The sequence below is a fragment of the Dasypus novemcinctus genome, chromosome 4 (assembly GCF_030445035.2).
Source record: "Dasypus novemcinctus isolate mDasNov1 chromosome 4, mDasNov1.1.hap2, whole genome shotgun sequence".
Taxonomy (NCBI): domain Eukaryota; kingdom Metazoa; phylum Chordata; class Mammalia; order Cingulata; family Dasypodidae; genus Dasypus; species Dasypus novemcinctus.
The window spans coordinates 156,623,920-156,650,054 of record NC_080676.1 but is presented as its reverse complement, the minus strand read 5'-3'; the positions used below and the strand labels follow the sequence as shown (position 1 = coordinate 156,650,054).

General features: G+C 43.6%; 1 protein-coding gene across 1 annotated transcript; it reads right to left on the bottom strand.

Moving 5' to 3' along the window:
* Positions 1-1,471: 1,471 nt before the first annotated feature.
* Positions 1,472-12,698, bottom strand: LOC101421659 (uncharacterized). The gene is made up of 4 exons (XM_071214495.1): positions 12,611-12,698; positions 10,908-11,447; positions 7,698-10,452; positions 1,472-2,139 (listed from the first exon to the last, which is right to left on the bottom strand). Exons 1-3 carry the CDS (start codon positions 12,696-12,698, stop codon positions 9,782-9,784), a joined length of 1,299 nt encoding a protein of 432 aa, XP_071070596.1. The 3' UTR covers positions 1,472-2,139; positions 7,698-9,781.
* Between the last annotated feature and the right edge of the window lie 13,437 nt (positions 12,699-26,135).

Here is a 26,135-nt window from a genome sequence, read left to right as displayed (position 1 = left end):
CCCTCCCATGAGGTGGATAAAAAACACACGGCAGTATAGATCGATCTCTCTTCTCTGGCGTGAAATGGGGTGTATAGAGCTGCCATCTACTGACACCAAACCAAAAGTTTTTTTGGACACCCCTGGACACAGCTGTGATAGTACTTCTTCCCCTATTCTTGTGGGCCCTTTATTCTATGATGCTAATAAAAGGAATCATTTTTTGAAAGATTCTCTTCTGTCCGTGAGCCAGTGTTTCCACATGCCCTTGAAGCACCTTACTTCACAGCAATTGTCCTCAAAGCGCCAAGTGGTCTACCAGCTGATATTAGGGATATGAGTGGGAAATGTAAATACGTCCCTCACACATTCTACTTTCTCCTTTCCTGGGGATGCCTGGAGGGCAGAGATATAAACTGACCAGATGATGTGACTTAGATGTGCACAGTAAGGCTGAAGCTAACTGAAATGGACCCAGGCACCTGGAAAAGGGAGTGGTAAAGGCCAAAGGGGGTAGAGATCACTGGACTTTGCCAGCCAGAGACTTTGTAGAACATGCAGTGAAAGGCCAGGAGTTGGGAGAGCTTTGCTCATGTCCCAGCCCAGCTGCCTTTACCTTGTGTGACACACAGTGTCAATTATCCTTCCCTGCCTTGGTTTCCTCATTTATAAAATCCACTTATGGTGGTGAGGTTATAAAAAAGGGACTTAAAAAATTAGTATCTGGTGCAGACTAGTAAAAGCCACTACTATTTCAGAAGCAGGAACCAGTGTTACACTCTGATCAGGGAGTACACATCCGTTGCTACAAGGGCAGGTTGGTGCCTGATCCCCCTCGAAACAGCAAAGCTCCTAGGACAGGCACATTCCAGCACGGGGACTCTTTCAAAAGAGCAGCAGGAGCACCTAACAGTGATGGAGTACTTCCTTAAGATTTGACCTGAGTTACATCCTTTACTCTTGAAGGTCTCCACTGGCTGAGAGCTGCTCTTACTCAGGGGTAAAGAGAAATGGGAGAAGGCAGACAGGAAATTAATGTTCTGCTTCAGGAGTCTGAGAAAGTTACCTCCTGTCTGGACCCCAACAGGTTGTGCCAGCAGAGGTGGTCTGGCCCTTCCTTACACCTGGGAACCACTGTAGAGGCCATGGCTCTGATGACAGAAGCTATTCCCTGGCAAATTCACACCCAGAGGTGCTGCCTTTGCCAGCGTTCATGTTCTACTAGAGGTTGGTAAACCACACCCTGAGGGGCAAATCCAGCTATGCTCCTCTGTTTACCTATTCTCTCTGGCTGGCTCTGTACTACAACAGCAGATCTGAGGAGTTGTTCCAGAGACTGTGTGGCCTGCAAAACCCAAAATAGTCCATCTCTGATCCTTTACAGAAAAACTTTGCCCACACCTGGGTTAAACCATCACTTCCCAGCTTTTAGGAGATTAATTATACTTCTGAGATGAAGCTGGTTTATAACATAACAATCTGCACAAATGGGCATTTGTAAGGAATCTTTATTCATCTATTGATTTCAATTCATTATTTTCAACGACTACACCCTTTTATTCTCCACTATAGAATATTATAGAGCAAATTACAAGAGACTTCATAGGATTAGTTAGGCAATTCCGAGTCACTGCTTGATAAGGATGTTTTTGGCAAGTGTTAGAGGAACTTTTGGTGGAACAAAGACAGGGACAGAACTGGCCTGAGGATGGTGCTGTGAGGGAGCTCACCACTCCTGAACATTTTTCTCAGAAACAAACTGTCCATGAGGCCCCTCAGCATCTGGGGGCAGAAGGGCCAGGTACACTGGGGTCTCAGCTCCTTCTTCAGGGCTTTTGGTGGCCTTGGGCCCCGCCATGTCGGTTCTCACCCACCCTGGGCAGCAGGCATTCAGGAGGATCTTGTCCCCTCTCCTCTGCTCAGTCAGTTGCCTGGCCTGGATTCTGGACAGGACCGTGACACCTATCTTGGTCACTCTGTAAGCAGCATTGGGCCAGCCCTCCTTCTGGTGCACTCCATTCTTTGTATCTTCCACAAACTTGTTCATGAGCCCTGCCAGCTCCTCTGTGATGGTCTCACTTCGAAACTTCTGCTACAGCTCTGGGCTGCAGCTTTCAAGAGCACTGGGAGACGAGATGCTAGACACATTGACCACTCTGCCTAAAAAACAATGCAAATCATTATGTAGAAAGACATGCACAGGAACAATGAGTGGCCAACTTAAGGCAGCAGTTACCTCCTGTCAAGACGGAAAGAACAGAACATATTTACATGATAGATAGAACGCATCTGTTTTATTATTATAAGTAATCTTATGGTATTGCATCTGTTTTATTATAAGTAACAATCTTTTATTTTTGAAGGTGGATGAAAGGATCTGAAGTTTTGTATTATTATTCTAAACTTAAGAATGCAAATATTTCACTTAAAAACCAATAAATAAGAAACAGCAGTGTGAAGCGTTACATAGACCTGCTCTCAAAGCAAATGGTGAAAATCAGGAACAAAAAACCAAAAACTAACCATTTAAAGTCCTGAAATGGTCCTGACAGCATACAACAAATGAAAAAATAGTAGTTCAAGAAAATCTTCTAAAAGCTGGTGAGAACTGAGATTGTTCATAGCATTTGAAACAAGACCTGCTCCGTCCCTTTCCCATCCCATTTCAGAGTATGGGAACTCCACTCCAGGCAGGTGGGCCAACAACACAGATTTCCCCCTCCCCTGGATTTTCAGTAGATGGCTATGGTATCTTCCTGGGATGGGTAGAGCATCAGCATTTTTCAGGTGCTAAATGTAAAATGTAAATACTAAAGCTATGCACTAAAACGATAAAATTCTTAGAATAAAATAAAGGGGCAATTCTTCCCTGACGTTGCATTTGGCAGTGTTTCTTAGATATACCAATAGCACAAAAAGCAAAGAAAACACAGATAAGTCAGGGTTCATCAAAATTTAAAGCTTTTGTGCTTCAAAGATAAGAAAGTGAAAGGGCAGCCCAGAGAATGAGAGTATATTTTTGCAGATCTTTTTTTTTTAGACTTATTTTATTTCTCTCCCCTTCCCCCACCTCAGTTGTCTGTTCTGTGTCTATTTGCTGCATGTTCTTATTTGTCCACTTCTGTTGTTGTCAGCGGCACAGGAATCTGTGTTTCCTTTTGTTGCGTCATCTTGTTGTGTCAGCTCTCCGTGTGTGCGGCACCATTCCTGGGCAGGCTGCACTTTCTTTCACGCTGGGCAGCTCTCCTTACGGGGTGCACTCCTTGCACGTGGGGTTCCCCTACACGGGGACACCCCTGTGTGGCAGGGCACTCCTTGTGCGCATCAGCACTGCGCGTGGGCCAGCTCCTCATGGGTCAAGGAGGCCTGGGGTTTGAACAGCGGACCTCCCATGTGGTAGACGGATGCCCTAACCACTGGGCCAAGTCCGCCATCCATGTATCTTTCATTTATTCGATTAATGTGTATGTCAACTGTTGTTTATTTTTCTGTTGAACCACACGGGTCAAGGAGCTCCACACGGGTCAAGGAGGCCTGGAGTTTGAACCGCGGACCTCCCATGTGGTAGACGGACGCCCTATCCATTGGGCCAAGTCCACTTCCCAATTTTGGAAATCTTATATCTGATAAGGGACTTGTATCTATCACATATAAAGAGACAAATATTCCAATTAAAAATGGAAAAAAAATCTGAGTCCATATTTCTCTAAAGATATTCAAATGGCCAACAAGAATATAAAAAGAAGCTCAACATCACTGTCACCAGGGGAATGCAAATCAAAACCACAATGAGATTCCACTTCATACCCACTAGGATGGCAATAATCGAAAGGAAAGATGATAGCGAGTGCTGGCAAAGATGTGGAACCCTCATCCAGTGCTGGTGGCGATATAAAATGGTACAGCCACTGTGGAAAAGAGCCTGGTAATTCTTCAAATGTCTAACCATAGTCACAATATGACTCAGCAATTCCATTCCTACCTAGATATATAACCAAAGGAATTGAAACAGGTGTTCAAAAAAAGTTGTACACAAATATTCACTAGTAGCACTATTAACTATAGTGGAAACAATCCAAATATCCATGAACTAATGAATGGATAAACAAAATGTGTATATCCCTACAATGGAATATTATTTGGCCACGAAAAGGAATGAAATTCTGAGATTTGCTACATAAACCTGAAAAACATTACGGCAAGCAAAAGAAGCTAGTCGCAAAAGGCCGCATGTGTTGTATGGTTCTATTTATATGAAATTTCTGGAATGGGCAAATCTATGGTGACACAAAGTAGATCAATGCATGTTTAGGGCAGGAGGGGATGGGTGGATAGGAAGGTGATACCTAAAGGCCTTTCTTTTTGAGTTAATAAAAATATTCTAAAATTATTGTAGTGATGGTTGCACAACTCTTATGTATATATATTAAACCCCACTGAACTAAATAGTATAATAGGCAGACATTTGTGCTATATGAATTATATCTCAACAAAGAGGTTACAAAAAATGGAAAACAATGCTGCTATTCTCACTTCCCTTTTTGTTTTGGAAAATTTAGTTGTTATTAATAAAAATGTAGGGAAGCAGACTTGGCCCAATGGATAGGGTGTCTGCCTACCACATGGGAGGTCTGTGGTTCAAATCCTGGGCCTCCTTGACCCGTGCGGAGCTGGCCCATGCGTAGTGCTGATGCATGCAAGGACTGCCCTGCTACATAGGGGTGTCCCCCATGTAGGGGAGCCCAATGCGCAAGGAGTGCTCCCCCGTAAGGAGAGCCGCCCAGCGCGAAAGAAAGTGCACCCTGCCCAAGAATGGCAGCACATACATGGAGAGCTGACACAACAAGATGACGCAACAAAAAGAAACACAGATTCCCGGTGCCGCTGATAAGGATAGAAGCGGTCACAGAAGAACACACAGTGAATGGACACAGAGAGCAGACAACTTGGGCAGGGGGAAGGGGAGAGAAATAAAAAAATAAAAAATAAAAAAAAATAAAATAAATGTACATATATATTATTGTATTAGCCAAAGGGGTGCTGATGAAAATACCAGAAACTGGTTGTTTTTTATAAAGGGTATTTATTTGGGGTAGGAGCTTACAGATACCAGGCCATAAAGTTACATCCCTCACCAAAGTCTATTTCCATGTGCTGGAGCAAGAACCCTGTGAGGGTTCAGGCTTCCTGGGTCGTCCCTTCCTCGGGCTTCTTTTTCCTGGGGCTTGCTTTTTTCTGGGTTCAAGTTTCCTTTCTTCCAGGGGCTGGTTTCTCTTTCCTCCATGTGCTGACTTTCCAGGGCTCCAGCTTAAGGCTTCAGGTTCAAACTCCAACACCAAAACTCCAACATCAAAAACCCCCAACTCTGTTCTTTGCCATGCCTTTTATCTGTGAGTCCCTACCCACTAAGGGGTGGAGACTCAACGCCCTAATCATAACTCAATCATGTCTAGTTATAGATCGGATCACAATCATAATCCAATATCTATTTTTGGAATTCATAACCATATCAAACTGCTACAATTATCACTTGAAGAATTATAATTTTAAAGCAAACAAATAAATATATTAAATATAAACAAAGGCATGAGTTCATAGCACCAATAAGAAATACAAGTAAATTAGGGAACTTCCCCTATAATGCAAATCTCCTGCAAAGACTGCCAGAATTGGTTACTGTTTAGCCTCAACCTGCTCAAGGAAGGGGAGTGTAGGAAAAATAGGATACATGGTTTCATGACCTCTTTCAATGATCTTTTGAGATAAAGAGATTTGTAGAAATTATTTTATTAATCTTTAACACTTTGTTCTAAGAGGAATACATTTTAGAAAAGGGCAGTTATTCCATGCCCTTCCTTTCATCTATAACATGTAAAAAGTAAGAATAAACAGGGAAAATTAATAGAGAAGACATTGTCCTGTGGAGAAAATGGAATCTCTTGGTCAAAATATTTTAGAAGCACCAATCACAGTACTAATTGGAGAATTCATTTATTCTTAAAAATATTACCTGCCTCATAAAAAAAAACAATGCATGCTACATGACTCAAAATTGTAAAACTTAGAAAGGCACGAAGTAAGAAAAACACAGGAGAGTCAAAATGGTTAACCAGGGTATCAGAAAAGAGGCTACAATTCCTGATAGGGTCTTGAAATTATTTTATCATGTATCTTCAGTCTGGACAGTAGATGGAGAGATGACTAACTTACTCCAGACCTCTAATACTCTTTAATCAAGTGACATCCGAAATACTTATCTGTACATAATGGGGACATCCGACTGGGAGATCCAAGGGACTTTTGAGGTGAACTCTCAGGAGCTCTAGCATCCCAACCCTTCTCCACCATCCCTGGCCCTCCCACTGACCAATGTCCAAGGGGACAGGGCCAGCCACCTGGGGCCACTCCTCAGAGCTGGAAAGGGAACATGCAGGAAGCAGGAGGGACTTGTCTCAGGTTACACAGCTAATTAAGAGCTGAGCATCATGGGTTGAATTGGGTCCCTCCAAAAGACATGCTTTAGTCCTAACCTCCAGTTTCGTGAAAGTGACCTTATTTGGAAATAGTCTTAGAAGATGTCACTAGTTAAAATGAGGTTAAAATGGATTAGGGGAGACCTTCTGCCAACACGGTGTCTTCATAAGAAGAGAGCAATTAGGACACAGGCATGAGAGAAGGCCATGTGACCACGGAGACCAAGATTGCAGCAATGTGTCTATAAGCCAGTGAAGGCCAAGGATTGGGGGCAGTCGCCATAAGCTAGAGGAGGTTAAGAAGGATTCTCCCCTACAGGGCCCAGCCACCACCTGGATTTCAACTTCTGCTCTCCAGAACTGTGAGACCATCAACTTCAGTTGTTTTAAGCCATCCAGTTTGCGCAACATAGTCCTAGGAAACTAATACACACAGTAAAGTCTCTAGTCCAAGTTTTTTTTTCACCACGGGGCACCCACACCTTTCCAATGGCAGTTCAGTGACAAAGCTTTGGAATGAACATAGCTAAACCCTAAGTATCCCCAAGCATTGGGGAACTTCCAACTTTCTTTTGCTAACAGTATGTGTCTGCGAGAAAAAGTTGCCCTTTAATAGTTACTCCACTCAGATGACAAAACTGTCACCTAAGAAAGAACTATTTACTTGTGGGCATGGGGGGCAGGGAGGGTATAAGATTCACAGTCCCCTGGGACACTCTCTGTATCTGACCAGTGGTTTATTTTCAAGAAACCACGACTTCCTTCAAAAGGGTAGGGGCTGTGTCTCAGGGCGTAACACACAGTAACTGCTGAAAAACTGTGGGGGACTGACTTCCTATGGCCCTGTCAATACTCATGAGGCCCCAGTATCTCTGCGCCACACACCAACCCTTCATTGAGCAAAACGAGGTGCCCAATGGACACAGGCAACCAGACATACATTTGCAAACACCACTTTGTCTCTCAAGCAACAAGCCTCCAAACATTCTTGGCTCTAATAGTCTAGGACCGGGGAACTAGGTCCACATCTGGCTTCTCTAGACCCTTTATGATTTTGTATTCATCACATTCCCCCTTAGGTTGATCTTTTCTAAGTGAAAGGGTACCTGTTGTTAGTCTCTGGACTGATAAGGGGTTATTACAGTCTTTGGACACTTTGGGTTACCCTGAGGTACCCTGGAAGCCAGTGGTGAGAGGTTGGGGTCCTGATTAAGTGCAGGCCCTCTTATTGAGGGTCACACTGACCTGTAGAGTAAGGCTGCACCTGAGAAAAGGTGTGGCGGGTTGAATTATGGACCCCAATTTAGACGTGCTCTTAATCTTAATCTGCATTCCTGTGGGTGTGAACCCACTTATACGTAGGACCTCCTGAAGATGTGATTTTTAGTCAAGGTGTGGCCAGCTGCAGCAGGGCAGTCCTTAATCTGGATTACTGGAGGCTGATGGAGAAGAGAAACAGGAAGCCAGGGTCAGAGAGGGCCACAGGGAGAAGCCAGAAGAGAAAGGAGATGATACTGCCATGTGATGGGAAAGGCAAGGAACTCCAAGGATGGTCAGTAGCAGTGCCAGAATGACACAGTCTTTAGGGAGAAAGCCAGCCTTGCAAACATCTAGATTATGTATTAATACTTCTCCCAGTGTCAAACCTGAGAGTCAATAAATTCCCATTGTTTAAGCCATTCCACTGCATGGTATTTGTCACAGCAGTCTGGTAAACTAAGATAAAAGCGTTCCTCAGTAAAAAAAACCATGTGTCGTGGTAAGAACTACTAGTTAGGAAGTCTCATGATCTACATCTAGGTCCCACTGTGCCTGTGACCTTGAGGTCCTTTATACCTTGAAGTTCTCCTCAGAGGAGGAGGATCCCTTTGCTATCATATTGCCCCTCACCATCTTCTAGTGATCCTCAGATTTTAGAAACTTGAAAAGTGGGACCTCCTTAAGTCAAGGTTGGTAACACCTACTTTTCAAAAATTTACAACCTACACTTTAGTAAGAAAACAGAAACTTAGCCCACCATCATAAGGTAGGAAGTGGGTAGATGGCGTTGTAGTGTCTTTCTTAGCTTTCTGTGGGAGAGTATTTCTGAGGAACTTTGTAGTAAAATAAGAACATAAAAATATTTAAAAAATAAAAATAAATCTACATCTAGCTATAAACCTTTACCATTCAACAATCCTCACGGAAGCGAGACTCTGCCTTTCTTCCTTCTCTGTGCCAGAAAACTCACTGATCATTAGTTACCCTCTCTGATGTTCTCTGCCAACCTCCAAGGTCACATGGAAACCATCCACGTGGCTCTTTCTATCTCAGCCTCCGAGTTTTGGGAGAGGAGGGACAGGATTTCCTCAAGGTTATCTTGGCTGGGCCTTTTCCCAGATTTTCACTCCAAAGCAGGTAGACTAAAGTCAACTGCTGTGACTAAGCTTTCCTCAACAAAATGGAAGAAATGTTCTATTTCAAAAGGCAAGAAAATTTTGCTCTCACTGGGCAAACAAATCGTTTCTAAAAATTCCATTAAACTCTGGCTATCTCCTGCAAGAGAAATTGTTTGCACAGAGCACGCCTTAGTGAGTCCATGAATTCACTCATTCCTTGCTCGGGAACCGAGCCCAGGCATGGCAAGAACTGACGTGGCTCAGGGAGGTAGGAGACACAGGCCAGCCAGAAGTCAGTAGAGCTAAGATGAATTATGGGTATAAGATATTGTCACCTGCCCTCAAGTGTGGGGATGAGTGGAGGAGTCAGGTGACACTTGAAAAAGCTACCTTTTCATATTCTAGTGAACAAGTCTTTGAAGAAGAAGCTGAGCTTTCCAGGAGGACAAAACAGGGAAATGGGGCAGGGCATGGAGAAGGTGAGGGACCAACCCTGCCAAACGCAGACTTGAGGGCAAACAGTATGTGCTCTGGTATTCAATTCTAGGTCAAAACGTGACCTTCCTAAAAGCAACTGCTGGTCTTCACTGAAGTGGGTTTAGTGCATGGTATTCCCTCCTCCCCCATTACCCTGGGGTAAGTCACAGAGAAATTTGTTGAATGTCTAGAACACTGTGTGCACTTAAGGGAGTTACAATGACCCTGAGGGTGGGGACAGATTACAGAGGTCCTTATACGCCATGCCTAGAGGCTCTAACTGCTCCTGAAAAATGTTTAGGAGGAGCATGATTTCAGAGAAAAGACCAACGACACAGGGAAGGCAAAGACTCAAAGACTCGAGAAGGAAGGTCACTTAGTGAGGTTTGCAATTAATCAGAAAAGACAGCTGAGGGCCAGAAGTGGAGATGGGATGGAGGAGATGAACTGGGGAAAAACTCAGTAGGCAAAATCTTAAGATCTGGTAAAAGATTTTAAGGGGACAGGACATGGTGACATCCAGGATCCTGGCTGGGTGAATGGCACGATCATTGGCCAGGATGGCTGAGGGCAAAGGATGAATGCCCCCTGGAAATGTTTGTTTTTTGATATGGAGATGAAGCTGGGCAAGCAAGAGGCCACAGAAAAGCAGGAAGATGAATCTGTAGGTCTGAGGCTGAGGAAGTTGCTCCGGGCAAGGAACAGAGAACCAGCAGGGCCCAGGGAACTGGAGGCAGTGCAGCCCCACCAGCCCAAGAGAACAGAGCAGGAGGGAAGGTGGCAAGGGTGGGAATCCAATGGGCGAGGGGGAAATAAAAGGCCACTGAGACAGCCAAGCCAAGACCTAAAGGATAAGAAAGTCGGGGGGTGTGATGACCAGTAGGTGCCCAAGGCCCTGGAGAAGAAAGTAACAAAGTCCTGCGGCACAGGGTGGAGACACAAGGACAGGCCAGCTTCGCCCAGCCAAGCCCTCAGAGAAAGCGGGAGTGGAGCAGGTGGGGTCAGGTGCAGGCAGGGGCCACATCCAGCAGGAAAGACACTCCAGTGTGGCCCCAAACTTAACTCTGTGCACACAGCTTGGGTACCAAAAAAGTTTGTTTTCATTGTCACCTCTGCTTGAATGTGAAAGGGTGTAGGATCAACAGCTTTTAGGGGAGAAAGAGAACAGAATTAGTAAACGGTGGTGATGTGGTGAAATTCCATAGAAGGTTACAAAAAAAATGAGAGCCCGTGAAATTAGGTGAACTCCGAGTGAAGTCTGGCGCCTCCTTAATATTACCGGTCAGCGTCAGTTTCCTGCTTTTGATAACGTCCTATGGTTTTGTAATTTAGCACCCTTGGGAGCGGCTTGTTTATTTCAAATAAAAAAGTAAAGAATTCACCCAACTGCCCTAACCTCCAGAAAGTGTCTGAACCGCCCTCACCCCCGGGTCCAGGCCCGCGAGGGGCAAAGGTCCCGATGGCTGGAAGGCACTCCCGCTCCAGGGGTCGTGCTCTCGGTCGCTCCTCGGTGTCCTGCCCTCGCAGCCCGTGCCTGACCCCAGGCCCGAGGCTCCCGCGCCTCGGGGCACTCGCCTCGCTGCCCGCAGCCAGCCCTCACCCTTGAAGGCGATGCCCGCGTTGTTGACCAGCACGTCGAGCCCGCCGTACTCCCGGCGCAGGAAGTCGCGCAGGACGCGGATGCTCTGCGGGTCGTCGATGTCCAGCTGGTGGAAGCGCGGGCTCAGGCCCTCGGCCTGCAGCTGCTGCACGGCCGCCCGGCCCCGCGCCGCGTCCCGCGCCGTCAGCACCACGTCCCCCGAGAACCGCCGGCACAGCTCGCGCGTGATGGCGAAGCCGATGCCCTTGTTGGCCCCGGTCACCAGCGCCACGCGGCTGTGGGACGACACGGCCGGGAGAGGGGCGGTGGGAGAAGACAGGACCCGGCGGCGCGGGGCACCTGCGTGAGGAGCTGGAAGGAGGAACCGAGCGGCGCGGCGCGTCACAGCGACTGGGCTGGCGGCGAGGCGGCCAGGCGCGCCTGGAGGCGTTGCGCTGAGTGCGCAGGCGCAGCTCCGCCCCGGCGGGCCCGCCCGGGAGTGGCGAGGAGGCTGAGGGGGCGCCAGGACGCGCTTGGGAACGCCCTGGGCCGAGGACCCGGCTGGAGGGGCCGGCCAGTCCCCGTCCTGCGGCCCAGAGCCCTCGCACCGGGCCAACGTGGTGACTAGATTTTACTGGACCCTGAGCCGTTCTGCGAGCGGTTTCCCTCGTATTCCCCCGGCTCTTCAGCTTTCACAGTATCTTTATGAAATGGGCATTTATATGGAGTTGGGTTTTTAATTTAATATCGCTGAAACTGAGATCCTTGGAAGTTGAGTTTTGGAATGCCGTCCGAGTCCAGCTTGGAAAGGAAAAGGACAAGACGTTAAGTTTCTGGTTCCCCTCTCCCCCATCCTCCCCACCAAGTATGCCTGCGAAAGGAAAGGGACTTGACATCAGTGACCTCTGGATGCGGCTTATTATTCCCATTTTAAGACGACGAAATAGACCTCCAGATAGTTTATAAATGAGTTCAGTGATGGAAAATGAGTTTTTTTCATTATTATTGCTACTTACAAGAGACAAAAAGGGAAAATAAGCCCATGTTTCATTTCTTTGCTCTCCCATTGGGTAGTCACTAGCCACAATTGATCATTTAAATATAAATTTAAAATATTTAAAATTAAATATCATTTTAAATTCAGCTTTTTATGTCCGTAAGCCACATTTCAAGTACGCAGGAGTCACTTGCATTTTTGCGAAGTGTTTTCAGGCAGTGCATGTAGAGGACCATTTCCATCCTTGTGGGAAGTTTTACCGGGCAGCACTGCTTCAGAGAAATTCCAATTATGTTGTACTTTAAGGTAGGGGTCCAATTAGTTGCTACAAAACAAAGTAAATAATCAGAAAGCTTTTAAAATATAACTTCTTATTAAGATAATTGTAGATTCAATATAATTGTGAATTATAGAGATCTCATACAGTTTGCCCATTTCCTCCCATTAGTAACATTTTGCAAAACTATGTTATTACAACTGGGATGCTAACAATGTATAATTGTTTTGATGTGCTGTTAGCTTCGATTGCAAATATTTTGTTGAGGCTTTTTACAACTGTATTTATAAGAGAAATTGGTTTGTGATTTTCTTTTCTTGTAGTATCTTTATCTGGCTTTGGTATTAGGGTGATAATGCCTCATAAATTAGGTAGCATTCCTTCCTCTTCAATTTTTTTGGAAAGTTGAGCATGACTGGTATTAATTCTTCTTGGAATGATTAGAATTACCTGTGAAGCCATTTAGTCCTGGGCTTTTCTTTGTGGGGAGGTTTTTAATGATTGATTCAATCTCTTTGCTTGTAACTGGTTGGGTCATAGTGGGTAGATAATTTATTGTAGAAACAGTGGTGCCCAATATTTAACCATTTACATTTATAGTTAATTAACCTTGAATGTGTAAGGGTAAGGCAGGATGTTGTGTACTCTTTTCCTTCTTGGGAGAACCCTCACTAATCTGAATTGAAGGAATTTTCTTTGCTATGGTTTTCTAAGATAGGATCATCTTCTCTTTACAATATCTGCATGTGTCCTTGTCAACAGGCAATCAGTTGGGAAATGATTTAAGGTTTTTTGAAATATTGTGATGTCATGAATGTCTTTTTGGGTTTCAGAGGGTGGAGTGTGACTGTTTGAATTATGTGAATCCCCGAAAAGATATATTCTTGAACTAACCCATTCCTTTACATGTTGGGCCCTTGGATTGCATTAGATTTAGTTAAGGGACCTTTGCTTTTATCACTTGATTAGGTTGCTTTAGAGCTTTGATTAGACTATCTCAGTGAGGTGTGACCCAGGTCTTGTATAAACTGAGAACACAAAGAGAAAGTTAGCTCTGTCATTTTGACCCTGCCATGTGAGAAAGAGAACTCCAGGTTCACCGACACTTGCAGAAGGAGAAGCCCTGAGAGGCTAAAGGAGACAAGGACCATGAAGATATGCCTGATCACCCACAACTGAGCTTGGGAGAAAGAGGAGCAGTGAAGCTGAAGGAGAGGCCCAGAAAGAGAAGAGCCGTATGCCTGGTCAGCCATGCTCAGCTCCAGGAGCCACTGCACCTGGAAGGGAAGGCAGGGACTTTGCAGAGACAGCCACCATCTTGCCTTGCAATTTGGCGGGACGCCAGAATCACCAGTAACTGACTTTGGTGACAAAGCATGTCTGATGGTGCCTCTATCTAGGCATTTCACAGACTGGCAACTGTAAGCTTTCACCCCGAAATAAATTCCTTTATAAAAAGCTATCTCATTTTTGCTAATCTTGCATTGGCAGAATTATGCCAAACTAAGGTAGTCACTTAGCTGTTTGATCTGTAGGACCATAAGTTTGTTTTGGGTCCTGTATTGTTTTTGTCTTAGAGTTCTTTCAAAATGTTCTGCCAGATATAGTTCAGGTAAAGAGACTATTTCCCATTCTTATTTCTCTTTTTGAATCAGGTCTCTAATTTCAAGTTTAACTCCATTAACAAAATGAATGAAAAGCCCATAGTTACACTGGCACCTGCTTTATCTCCTGAATGTTGCCAGAATGCATTTTCTAATCTATCCCCAAAGTTTCTGATAGTGTCAACTTTATTCTGTACGAGTTAATAATGTTCCAGTCTGTTTCATTAGAAATATTTCAGGTATGGCTTTTAAGGAAAACTTGCCCAATTTTTTCCCCTTTTTTGATCCACAGATTTATTGAGGGATCCTATAGATTCCTTTCCAGATCAGTCCAATCAGCTTTTGCCATCCAGGATTTAGCACCTGAGGTTCAAACCAAGATGGGTACAGGTTGATTTCGGTCAGGTAACCCTGGGCCATGTGCACCCAAAAGATGTGTAAATTCTTCTATGAATAGCTCCTGGTCTTCTCTGGGTTTAGAAGGATACTTAATTATTATTATTATTATTTTTAAAGATTTATTTATTTTTTTATTTCTCTCCCCTCCCCATGCCCCAGTTGTCTGTTCTCTGTGTCTATTCACTGCGTCATCTTCTTTGTCCACTTCTGTTGTTGTCAGCGGCATGGGAATCTGTGTTTTCTTTTTGTTGCATCATCTTGCTGTGTCAGCTCTCTGTGTGTGCGGCACCATTCCTGGGCAGGCTGCACTTTATCTTGTGCTGGGCGGCTCTCCTTATGGGGCGCCCTCCTTGCGCGTGGGGCTCCCCTATGCGGGGGACACCCCTGCATGGCCGGGCACTCTTTGCATGCATCAGCACTGCGCATGGGCCAGCTCCATACTGGTCAAGGAGGCCCGGGGTTTGAACCGTGGACCTCCCATGTGGTAGATGGATGCCCTAACCACTGGGCCGAGTCTGCTGCCGAGAGATCCTTAATTTTAACTCTTAATTCAGCTCCAGTCCGAGGTCTAAAATTCTACACCCCTCAGTCTCATAAAATTCCACACCCTGCATACCTGGCTAATGGGAGGGATGGAGTTTGTAAGGGCTGACTGAAAGAAGGAGGCAGATAACTTCCCACTTAACAGCTTTTAGGCATGTGAGTAGCTATGAGAGAAGTATGTCAGGGTCAAATTTGATATTTAGACTATTTGGTGTCTGAAGGTAGTTTTCCTTTATTTTTCCAGCAGCCTGAAGAGTTTTACTCTGCCATCCCACAGCTGCAAGAGTAATTTGAAGGTGATCAGGACTGGAGACAGGGTATGGATGCACAGAAATTAAGACTGGCAGCTTGTGCAAGAGACAGTGTCTTGGTCACCCCTCAACAACTATGACATAGCTATTATCCCCACTTTTACCTAGGGAAACTACAGGCACAAATGACCCTTAGATGCCTAAAATCGCCATAGCCGGGGAAGTTGGACTATCTATACTATCTGGGTGGGGTCATCCCTGGCCAAATCCAGTTCTCTTTTCTCCCCTTTGTAGAACTCTCCAACCATTTATACCATGCACAGAATCTACAGATGCCCGGGCAGCTGAGAGCTGTGTATGGAGTTGTCCAAGGGCCCTATGGGTGGTCTCCCTTCCAGGAAGGCTGCTGGGCCTGAGGATCACTCCAGCTGTCCAGCATGGTATGTTTCATGGGAATCGCAGAAGGCTGAGCCATCAGAATGGGGCTAACCTACTGGTTGGGGTGGATCTAGTTGTTTATGTAGAAGAAGGCCACCAAAAATAGGTACCCAATTTGCACACCCTAGAGGCGGTCCTGACCAAGGCTTAGAGGAACTGTCATATGCTGAATGACTTCTCTCTTGCCCAGGAGTATGTTTGGTGATGGGGAGAATTGGGGAGTCTATTTGCAGAGAGGCTAGTCAAAGGGCTCTGGGAGTATGAACTGACTCATGTCTAGAATGGGGTGAAGGGTGTTGACTCAATAGAGCCAGGACTAGGGGGAGGCAATGGTTGTCTCATTCAAGGACGCACTCCTTCGCACAACCCTGAGCGTATGCCTCCAAATCGTGCGCCCTGGCCCCAAACCTGTGACTTAACTCAAGTCTCTGTTGACCAGACCTGGTGTTTTTTTAGGAGTAAAGATTAAGTAGGAACTTGGAGAAACCCATGGTCCGCTAGTCACTAGTTGCCATTCTGGCCTTGCTGCCCTATACATAGTTTAAATCTGCCTTTCCCCTAGCAATGAAATGTTTTGAATTAGGTGATCCTGGAATCCCATCAACCCCAGCAAGATCAGGGAGCCATTTCAGTCAGCATTTTTTACATCTCACAGCTTACTGGAAGTGATGGGCTAAACAGACAAAAATAGAATAAAAATTCTGCATTGGGAAAGATGCTTAGAAGGCTGGATAGGTACCATGGGATACCCAGGGAGCTCACCAGAGACGTGGCATGGGCTATTGTTTAAGCCAGGCTAGTAATTGCAAGACTGCCTTGAAGAGCTGGAAGTGCCCAGTCCACGCTTTGTGGGGCTTAATTGAGGTGTAAAGGGGAATTGGCTAAGGATGTGAATTTCATCTGAGAAAATTACTGTAAATTTTCTACTGCTAGTGAAAATGAGAACCCAGATTTTTTTCAAATTAGTTATAAAAATGAAGATTAAATTCAGTGGTCAAGTTCCTGCTTCCCATGTACAAGATTCTGCATTCAATTCCTGGCACCTCCTAAAAAACCAAACAAACCCCAATTTACATTGGGGAGTGGATGTAGCTCAGTGGTTGAGCACCTGCTTCCATGTACAAGGTCCTGACTTCATTTCCTTGGTACAACCTAAAAAATAAATGATAGACATTTAATACTGAGATTTGTGAACTGTTAGTAACTAGAAATTCCCTTTTATCTTATTCTAATATATAAACCTGTTTAAATGGTTGCTCTAGGCATTAAAATATGCCTACTGAACTACCACAGTGCACTTTATGTACTATTTCATGTAACATGTTGGAACGTTGCAAACATAGATGCACATTACTCTCTGTCAAGCTAGATTTTTCATATATATGTCTACATATATTATAAACTCAAGACGTTACAATTTTCACTTCAAACAATCCTGTGATTTTTTTCCTAAGGAAAAAAAAAAAGTCATAATTGTCCAGATAATTGCTATTCTAATGTACCTGATTCCTTTCTGAAGACCCAAGTTTCCATGAGGAATCATTCAGCATGTTGAACTTTCTTCAGAATTTTTTTAAAGTTCTTTGGGTTACAAATTAGTTCTTTTATGTTTAAATTCTTTATTTGATCTTCCTTCTTGAAAGATATCTTTGCTGGGCTGTAGAAACCAGACTTCTTTTAGTTAGATACTGTTTGACTTCCTGGCCTTGTAGTTTGGGAATTCTGTGATATATCCCTTGTACACAATGTGACTTTTTTCTGGCTGCTTTCAAGATTCTTCTTGACTGCCAGCAGTTTGACTATGATGTGCCAATATGTCTAGGCATGGTTTTCTTCTAATTTATCCTGCATAGGTTTCACTGAACTTGAATATATTCTTATGTTTCTTTAAATTTAGGAAGTTTTCTCCTTTTATGTCTTCAAATTCTTTATTCTTTCTATTTCAAGGACACCAATTAAAAAAATGTTAGATCTTTTGATATCATTCTACAGGTCCCTGTGTCTTCAATTGCTAATCCTTCTCTCAGTTAGATTGGATAATTTCTATTCATCTACTGACAAGTTTACTTATTCTTTCGTCATCTTCATTTGACTGTTAAACTCTTGTAGTGAATTATTTCACATATTGTATTTTCCATTTGGTTCACTTTAGATTCTCCAGGGACAACCTTTTTATTCATTACACATGCTTTTATTTTTTTTTTTATTTTATTTTTATTGACTTTGTAATAATATTACATTAAAAATATATATGTGAGGTCCCATTCATCCCCACCCCCCCACCCCCCCTCTCCCCCCCCAACAACACTCGTTCCCATCATCATGACATATCCATCGGATTTGGTAAGTACATCTTTGGGCACCTCTGCACCTCATAGACAATGGTCCACATCATGGCCCATACTCGCCTCCATTCCATCCAGTGGGCCCTGTGAGGATTTACAATGTCCGGTGATTACCTCTGAGGCACCATCCAGGGCAGCTCCATGACCCAAAGACGCCTCCACCTCTCATCTCTTCCTCCCTTTCCCCACACCCATCGTCCACCATGTCCACTTTTCCCAATCCAATGCCACCTCTTCTTTGTGGACATTGGATTGGTAGTGTCCATTGCACCTCTATGTCAAGAGGAGGCTCAGATTCCACATGGATGCTGGATGCAATCCTCCCATTTTCGGTTGTAATCACTCTAGGCTCCATGGTGTGGTGATTGTCCTTCTTCAACTCCATCTTAGCTGAGTGTGGTAAGTCCAATAAATCAGATTGTAGGTGCTGGAGTCTGTTGAGGCTCAGGACCTGGTTATCACATTGTCGGTCCAGAGATTCAAATCCCCTAAATCTATCTTAAACCCCAACGTTAACTGCACCTCCAGCACATTAGCATGAAAGTCTTATGAAGGGAGATCCCATCTGAGTCCAGATTCATCACACATAAACACCATTTCCAAAGAGGGGCCATCTGCCCTGGTAGTCATCCCCATCGGCCATGACCATAACTCTCATGGGTCTCTTTAGCCTTCATAGGAACCAATATCTGGGGGTTGTATCTGCTTTATCTGTCTCTCTGACTCTGCTCAGTTGTGCATGAGGGCAATCCTTCTGCCAGCCTCCAGACTCTTTTTTAGAAACTCGTAGCCATATAAACTCATTTCTCCTTTCCATTTCCCCCTTACTTTAGGTCAAACAGCATTTTATAGTCATGTTATTTTATGTAGACATGGATATTCTGCTGATCTGCATTGAATCTTCCGTATAAGGTCCTTTTCCAGTTGCATCATCAGTTGGTATTTGATAGTGGTCCCTCGTTGCCAGGGAGGCTCATCCCTGGGTGTCATGTCCCACGCTGGAGGGAAGGCATTGCATTTACATGCTGAGTTTGGCTTCGAGACTGGCCACATTTGAGTAACATGAAGGCTGACAGGAGGAAATTCCCAGGCACAATGTTGCTCTAGGCCTTGTTCTTATTTTAGGTTTATCAGCTCACAAGCATAGTCATTAGCATCAGGGGCTCACTGTTGAACCCTCACTCCCTCCCGGTCCCCGCCGCTGTACCTGGGAGACTGTCGCTGTTCCCCTGGGGACCACGACAGAGCACCACTGGCCAGGAACCCAGTACCCCCCCTGCTGTGGTTTTTAATTGTTGCCGCTATGAGTATATCCAATCATTACCATGCACCCTGGACATACGTTCTGTATAGCTCCCTGTCAGCCATATATCACTTGTCATTGGTATCCCATACCAGTATCCCTCCATTGCCATTGTTGAAACACTCTGTGATCCAGAACTCCCCGAAATTTGAGGCCCAATATAATGTCGTGGTCCCTTACTAGGGAATGGCATATAGCGATGGGTTTAAAGGATAGATAAAGAGCTTGGATAAAGTTAGATAAAGAACTTAAAGAATGTTGACTTGAAAAAATTCCACATCCTATCCTTTTTTTTTTTTTTTTTTTTCCCCCCCTAATTATTCAGCATTTCTTCATAGGAGTCCTAGACCACAGCAATGCATATATATAATATACAGCATTCTCATACATCCACCACAAAACCTTTTTCCTTCCACAGCGATACTCTTACACCCTATTCACATCATATTTACTTAAGGTGATGTACAGAGTCTGAGATATTAGCTTTCTAACAAGGTAATATCTGTGCTTACATTATGGTGCATACTTTAGGATACACAGTTCTTTACATTTTTAGTTATCCTATGTTTTACATTATGGTTTACATTATCAGTTTGTCATCTCCTATATGTTATGGTGTAATATTACATGTTTTATATCCATCCTTGTGTACTCTCAAGAAACTCCTCTCTTGCCCCCCATTTACTTTGGTTCCACACATTTAACGTCCATTTTCCCTTCCACCTTGGTGCCCACAGTGACAGCCAACCTCCGTTTCCTGAGGAGCCACTTCCAGAGATAGATGGAATAGTGTTCAGGGCCTAACTTGCTCAACTGCCCCAATGCCCCGGGAGCCACCCTTTCTCTCGAGGGATAGAGTTCCCTCTATTTGGTGGCATTAGTCCTCCCCAGGATGTGGGTCCACCCCAACTCTCACTACTTGGGATTCTACCCCATGGTGTCACCCACTCTGGCAGAATGAGCATTTAGACATTCCCCAGGAGCCCGTCCTGCATCGGACCCTCCCCTCCGAGCATTCTAAACAGGTAACCCTCTTTATTACATTTTGTTATGATTTCTCTGCATTTTACTCTCCACCACCTCCTGTCCCTCTCCTATTATTCATTACACATGTTTGCTCAATTCAGTAAAGTCATGTAGCCATTGTCTGTTAATTTTATCACCTGGATCATCTCTGGGTTTATCTCAGTTGATTGTTTTTCCTGATTCCTCTTATATTGAGTAATATTGGATTGCATCTTGAATATTGTAAAGACTGTGGATTCTATTATATTCCCTCTTGTTTTCACGGACTATTCACTTGGCTGGACTCAAATTGGAAATTCTATCTTTTTATAATGTTGCTGAATCTCAGATCACTTCCCCTGTCATCAGCTAGACTTCTTTTAGATACATGTGCTGCTTAGGATTCAGCCAAAGACTTAGCATTCATAGAGTTTTGGGCTCCCTCTCTCTCTGGTTTTCACTTCCAGCATTCTTCTTTCACTTTCTAGTGATTGTGTTGGCTCAGAATGCTCACTTTTGTCTTTTACTTCTTCAGGACAAAAGGTTTGTAGGTTTTATATTGGACTTTTAGCTCTCCTGGGCAGCACTGACTTTTTCTGCCCTCAGTCTAAGAGTCATAAAGTGCAGTCATTACATGCCATTTTCTTTTTCCATGTTTTTACTCCCGAATCAGCCTACTTTTGATACAGTCTCCAATGCCTACTCTGTATTCTTAGGCTCCATATATCTTTCTGTTCCTTCATTTTGAACCTGTTGACTTGTCTCCTTGTGATTACAAGATGACTTCTACACTTCAAGACAATATAGCCATGTTCACAGCAGAAAGATACAACAGCCACTTCTGTATCTTAGATTTAAAAGTTTTCCCAAAACTCTCAGTATATATATTTTTTCATTGTACAGCATTTGTGTGTTTTTTATTGTTTATTAAATTGTCTTTTTTAAAGGTACATAGAACACAAAAAATGTTACATTAAAAAATATAAGAGGTCCCCACATACCTCACCCCCCCACTCCTCCCACATCAACAACCCCTTTCATCATTGTCGCACATTCATTGCATTTGGTGAATACATTTTGGAGCACTGCTGTACCACATGGATTATAGTTTACATTATAGTTTACACTCTCCCCAAGTACATTCAGTGGGTTTTGGCAGGATATATAATGTCCAGCATCTATCCCTGCAATATCATTTAGGACAACTCCAAGTCCCAAAAATGCCCCCACATCTCATCTCTTTTTCCCTTTCCCTGCCCTCAGCAACTACCATGGCCCACTTTCCCCAGATCAATGCTTCAGTTTCTTCCATTACTAGGCACAATAGTTCTATAGTAGAATACCACTAAGTTCACTCTAATCTATATTTTATTCCTCCATCCTGTCGACCCTGGGTTGGTGATGTCCACCCCACCTCTATATCAAGAGAGGGCTTAGATCCCACATGGTTGATGGATATGATTCTCCTGCTTGTAGTTGTAGGCACTCTCAGTTCCCAGGTGTGGTGGTTGACCATCTTCACTTCCAGGTTAGCCGACCTGTTCAAGTCCAACAAACTGGAGAGTAGGAGCTGCAACTCTGCTGAGGCTCAGGGCCCAGCTGGCACATGGCCAGTCCAGAGACTGATGTCTCCTGTGTATACACCAACCCTAGCTCCAACGACAGGTTCAGTAAATGTGACAGAAGAGGCATGTGTGGAAAGTTCACATCTGAGTCCAACTCCGTCATACTCAGGAACACAAATTCCAAAGTAGGGCCCACTGACAAGGCACTGAACTCCAGAGCCAAGTGCCATGACTGTAGAACCTGTGGGTCTCCATAGCCCTCAGGAGCACTAGTACCTGGGGTTGTATCTACTTTGGCTGTCTCTGGGATCCTGCTGAGGTGTGTGTAAGTGTGACCACTCTGATGATCTCCTGGCTCTTTTTTGAAGATTCTTATCCATGTATCCTCATTTGTCTTTACCATTTCCTCCTTTTTCCCCAAGGTTTTTTTCTAGTTGCATATCTAGTTAGTGATTGGTAGTAATCCCTCAGCACCAGGAAGGCTTGTCCCTGTGAGTCATGTCCCACAGTGGGGGGAAGGTAATGCATTTACCTGCTGAGTTTGGCTTAGGGAGTGGCCACATTTGCTCAACATGGAGGCTCTCAGGAGGTAACTCTTGGGCACCCTAGTTCAAATTTCAGGCACACAGGCTCATAAGCATAGTCATTAGTATCAAGGGCTCATCATTGGACCATCCTTCTTCACTGGTCTTTGCCCTTGCACTTGAGGGATTGTTGCTGTTCCACTGGGGAATGTTACAGTGCTCCCCTGGTTAGGAACTCAGCACTCCCTCAGTTGTCATTTGTAATGTAACTGCTATCAAAATGCTCAACACATAATCTGAACATTTTTATATACCCTATATACATGCCCTGGGGAACTGCCTCCCAACCATGTGTCCCCCATCAACAACACCCCACAACAGTGTTCCTCCCCTGCCATAGTTGAACCCCTCTGTGGTCCAAAACTTCTTAAAAAATGAAGCCTAAAATATTGCCAAATTCAATTAATAGGAAAATGAAATAGTAGTGGTAGGTTTAAAGATTAGAAATAGAATACATACTAATTTAGAAAAACTAAAAGTAAAAATAAATTGGGGTATTAGAAAATGAAAAATATCATACAACTTTGTTTTTGATGTTTTCCCTTTCATTACTGTAATAGGGGTTGTCCTGTATGTACAGTGGCAAGGCAATTTCTGTCATTTTTTCCTCAGAGTCGACATTCTTTCTTTTTTTTTCTAATTTGTAATTTTGCATTCAAAAAAGTTTTAGATCACAGTAAAGTCACATATACAATATAAGGTACTCTCATATATCCCACATGAAGTCCTTTTACCTTTCCCTAGCAATGATCTTTTTACATGTTCATGTTATATTTGCTGCAGCTGAACAGATATTGACATATAGCTATCAAATATGGTTCTGTTTTGGTTTGCATTATGGTTTATATTTTAGATTGTACAATTTTCTAAATTTTTAGTTACCTTATGTTTTACATTATTGTTTATATTTTAGCCTATAGATTTTATTCATTTTTGGTATAATTTAACATGTCCTGTATCCATCATTGCATGTTCTTGTGGAACACTTCCATTGCCCCCTAATTACCCTACTTCCATCTAGTCTCTTCCTCTCTCCCCCTCCCCTCAGGGCTCACAGTGACAATCAATCTTCACTGCTTGAAGGACTGGATTCACAGATACTTGCAACAATGCTGAGGGCTTGACATACTAGACTGTCCTCCCCCACTGGGAATGACCAGTTCTCTTGAGAGACACAATTCCCTCTATTTCAGAACATCAGGCCTCCCCAGGATGTGGGTACACCTTCCCACTCATTGTATGAGTCTCCACCCAGTGATACACACTGTGACGAGATGAGCACTCACACACTCCCTAGAAACCTGCCCATGTGCCAGATGCCCCCCCCCCTTAAGCACCTTAAACAGGTAATCCTTCCTTATAATATTTTCTAAAGTTTTCTCAACATTATAGTTTGAACCACATACCTGACAATCTCCCATGTTCAGCTGTTTCCCCCAGCCCTTCCCCCAATTCCTTGGGCCATCTGACCCAACCTCCCAATCCTAGCCCCCTTCGAGCCCACAGAGCCCCACCCAAAGGTATTCCTATGCCCCCATCTTATCCCTTCCCTGTACAAATACTTACCTCCACTTTTACATAGATTTCACCAGCCTAGGCATCAGCTCATAACCTTCCTCTCCCCCCCAATATCCTGTAAGCCTATTGTCCAGTCTCTAGCTCTCTAAGACAGCTTGGTTTGCTTATATCATAATCAGAGAGGTCATGTAGTATTTGTCCTTCAATGTCTGGCTTCCTTCACTCAACATAAGGTTCTCAAGATTTATCCATGTTATCCCATGTGATTTTACTGTATTCCTTCTTAGACCTGAGTAGTATTCCATTGTGTGTGTGTGTGTGTATATATATATACATAAACAAAATATATATATACACACCACATTTTGTTTATCCGTTCATCTGTTGATGGGCATTTGGGTTGATTCCGACTTTTGGCAATAGTGAACAATGCTGCTATGAACACTGGTGTGCATATATTGGTTTGTGTCCTTGTTTTCAGTTCTTCTGGGTATATACCCAGCAGTGGAATTGCTGGGTCATATGGCAAATCAGTAGCTCGTTTTTTGAGAAACCGCCAAACTGTCCTCCAGAATGGCTGGATCCTTCTGCATTCTCACCAGCAATGGATGAGTGTTCCCATTCCTCCACATCCTCGCCAACATTTGTAGTTTTCTGTTTTTTTGATAGCCGCCAGTCTTATGAGAATAAGATGGTATCTCATTGTAGTTTTTTAAAAAAGATTTTTATTTATTTATTTCTCTCCCTCCACCCCCCTCCCCCAGTTGTCTGCTCTCTGTGTCCATTCACTCTGTGTTCTTCTGTGACCACTTCTATCCTCATCAGTGGCACCGGGAATCTGTGTTTCTTTTTGTTGCATCACCTTGTTGTATCAGCTCTCTGTGTGTGCGGTGCCATACTTGGGCAGGATGCACTTTCTTTTGCACTGGGCGGCTCTCCTTATGGGGTACACTCCTTGTGCGTAGGGCTCCCCTACACGGGGGACACCCTTGCGTGGCACGGCAGTCCTTGCGCGCATCAGCACTGCTCATGGGCCAGCTCCACATGGGTCAAGGAGGCCCGGGGGTTTGAACTGCAGACCTCCCATGTGGTAGGTGGACGCCCTATCCATTGGGCCAAGTCTGCTTCTCTCATTGTAGTTTTGATTTGCATTTCCCTAATAGCTAGTGATTTCGAGCATCTTTTCATGTGCTTTTTAGCCATTTGTATTTCTTTGGAGAAGCATCTTTTCCTGCCCATTTTTTTAATGGGTTGTTAGTTTTTTTACATTTGATATATAGGAGTTCTTTATATAGACGGGATATTAGTCTCCTATCAGATATATGGTTATCAAATACTTTCTTTGTATAAGGTCTGAGATGGTAATCCTCTTTCATTCTTTTGCATATGGATATCCAATTTTCCAGGCACCATTTGTTGAAGAGGCCATTCTCTCCCAGTTGAGTGGGCTTGGTGGTCTTGTCGAATATCAGATATTGTATATATGAGGATCTATATCAGAACTCTCAGTTCAGTTCCATTGGTCAGTGTGTCTATCCTTGTGCCAATACCATGCTGTTTTCACTACTGTGCCTTTGTAGTATGTTTTGAAGTCAGGTGGTGTGATTCCTCCAATTTCGTTTTTCTTTTTTAATATGTCTTTGGCGATTAGGGGCCCCTTTCATTTCCAAATAAATTTCATAGTTAGTTTTTCTTGTTCATTAAAAAATGCTGTGTTGATTTTTATTGAGATTGCATTGAATCTGTAGATGTTTTGGTAGGATAGACATCTTAATGATATTTTATTTAATCTTCCTATCCATGAACAGGGAATATTCTTCCATTTATTTACGTCTTCATTGATTTCCTTGAACAGTGTTGTGTAGTTTTCTGTATAAGTCTTTTACATCTTTAGTTAAATTTATTCTTAGGTAATTTGATTTTTTAAATTACTATTGTAAATGGTATTTGTTTCTTGATTTCCTCCTCAGATTGCTCATTATTGGTATACAGAAATACTACTGATTTTTGTGCATTGATCTTATAACCTGCAACTTTACTAAACTCATTTATAATTTCTAGAAGCTTTGTTGTAGATGTCTCAGGCCTTTCTATGTATAGGATCATGTCATCAGCAAATAGTGAAATTTTGATTTCTTCCTTTCCAATTTGGATGCCTTTTATACTGGTTTTTGCCTCAGTGCTTGAGCAAGTACTTCTAACACAATGTTAAATAGAAAGGGTGATAGTGGGCATCCTTGTCTTGTTCCTGATCTTAGAGGGAAAGACTTTAGGATTTCACCATTGTAAATGATGTTAGCTGTGGGTTTTTCATATATACCCTTTATCATGTTCAGAACGTTTCCTTCTATTCCTTTCTTTTGCAGTGTTTTTATCAAGAAAGGGTGTTGTATTTTGTCAAATGCTTTTTCTGCATCTAT

Bases quoted from the DNA above. Each gene is read 5' to 3' on its own strand.
- LOC101421659 (XM_071214495.1), bottom strand. From the start codon at position 12,698: ATGACCCAACCAGTTACAAGCAAAGAGATTGAATCAATCATTAAAAAC. The intron at 11,448-12,610 runs GTAATTCTAATC...CGGCCCCTCCAG, and splicing joins AGGACTAAATGGCTTCACAG to CCGGGTCCTCGGCCCAGGGC. The intron at 10,453-10,907 runs GTGAGGGCTGGC...CTCCCCTAAAAG, and splicing joins CGCGGGCATCGCCTTCAAGG to CTGTTGATCCTACACCCTTT.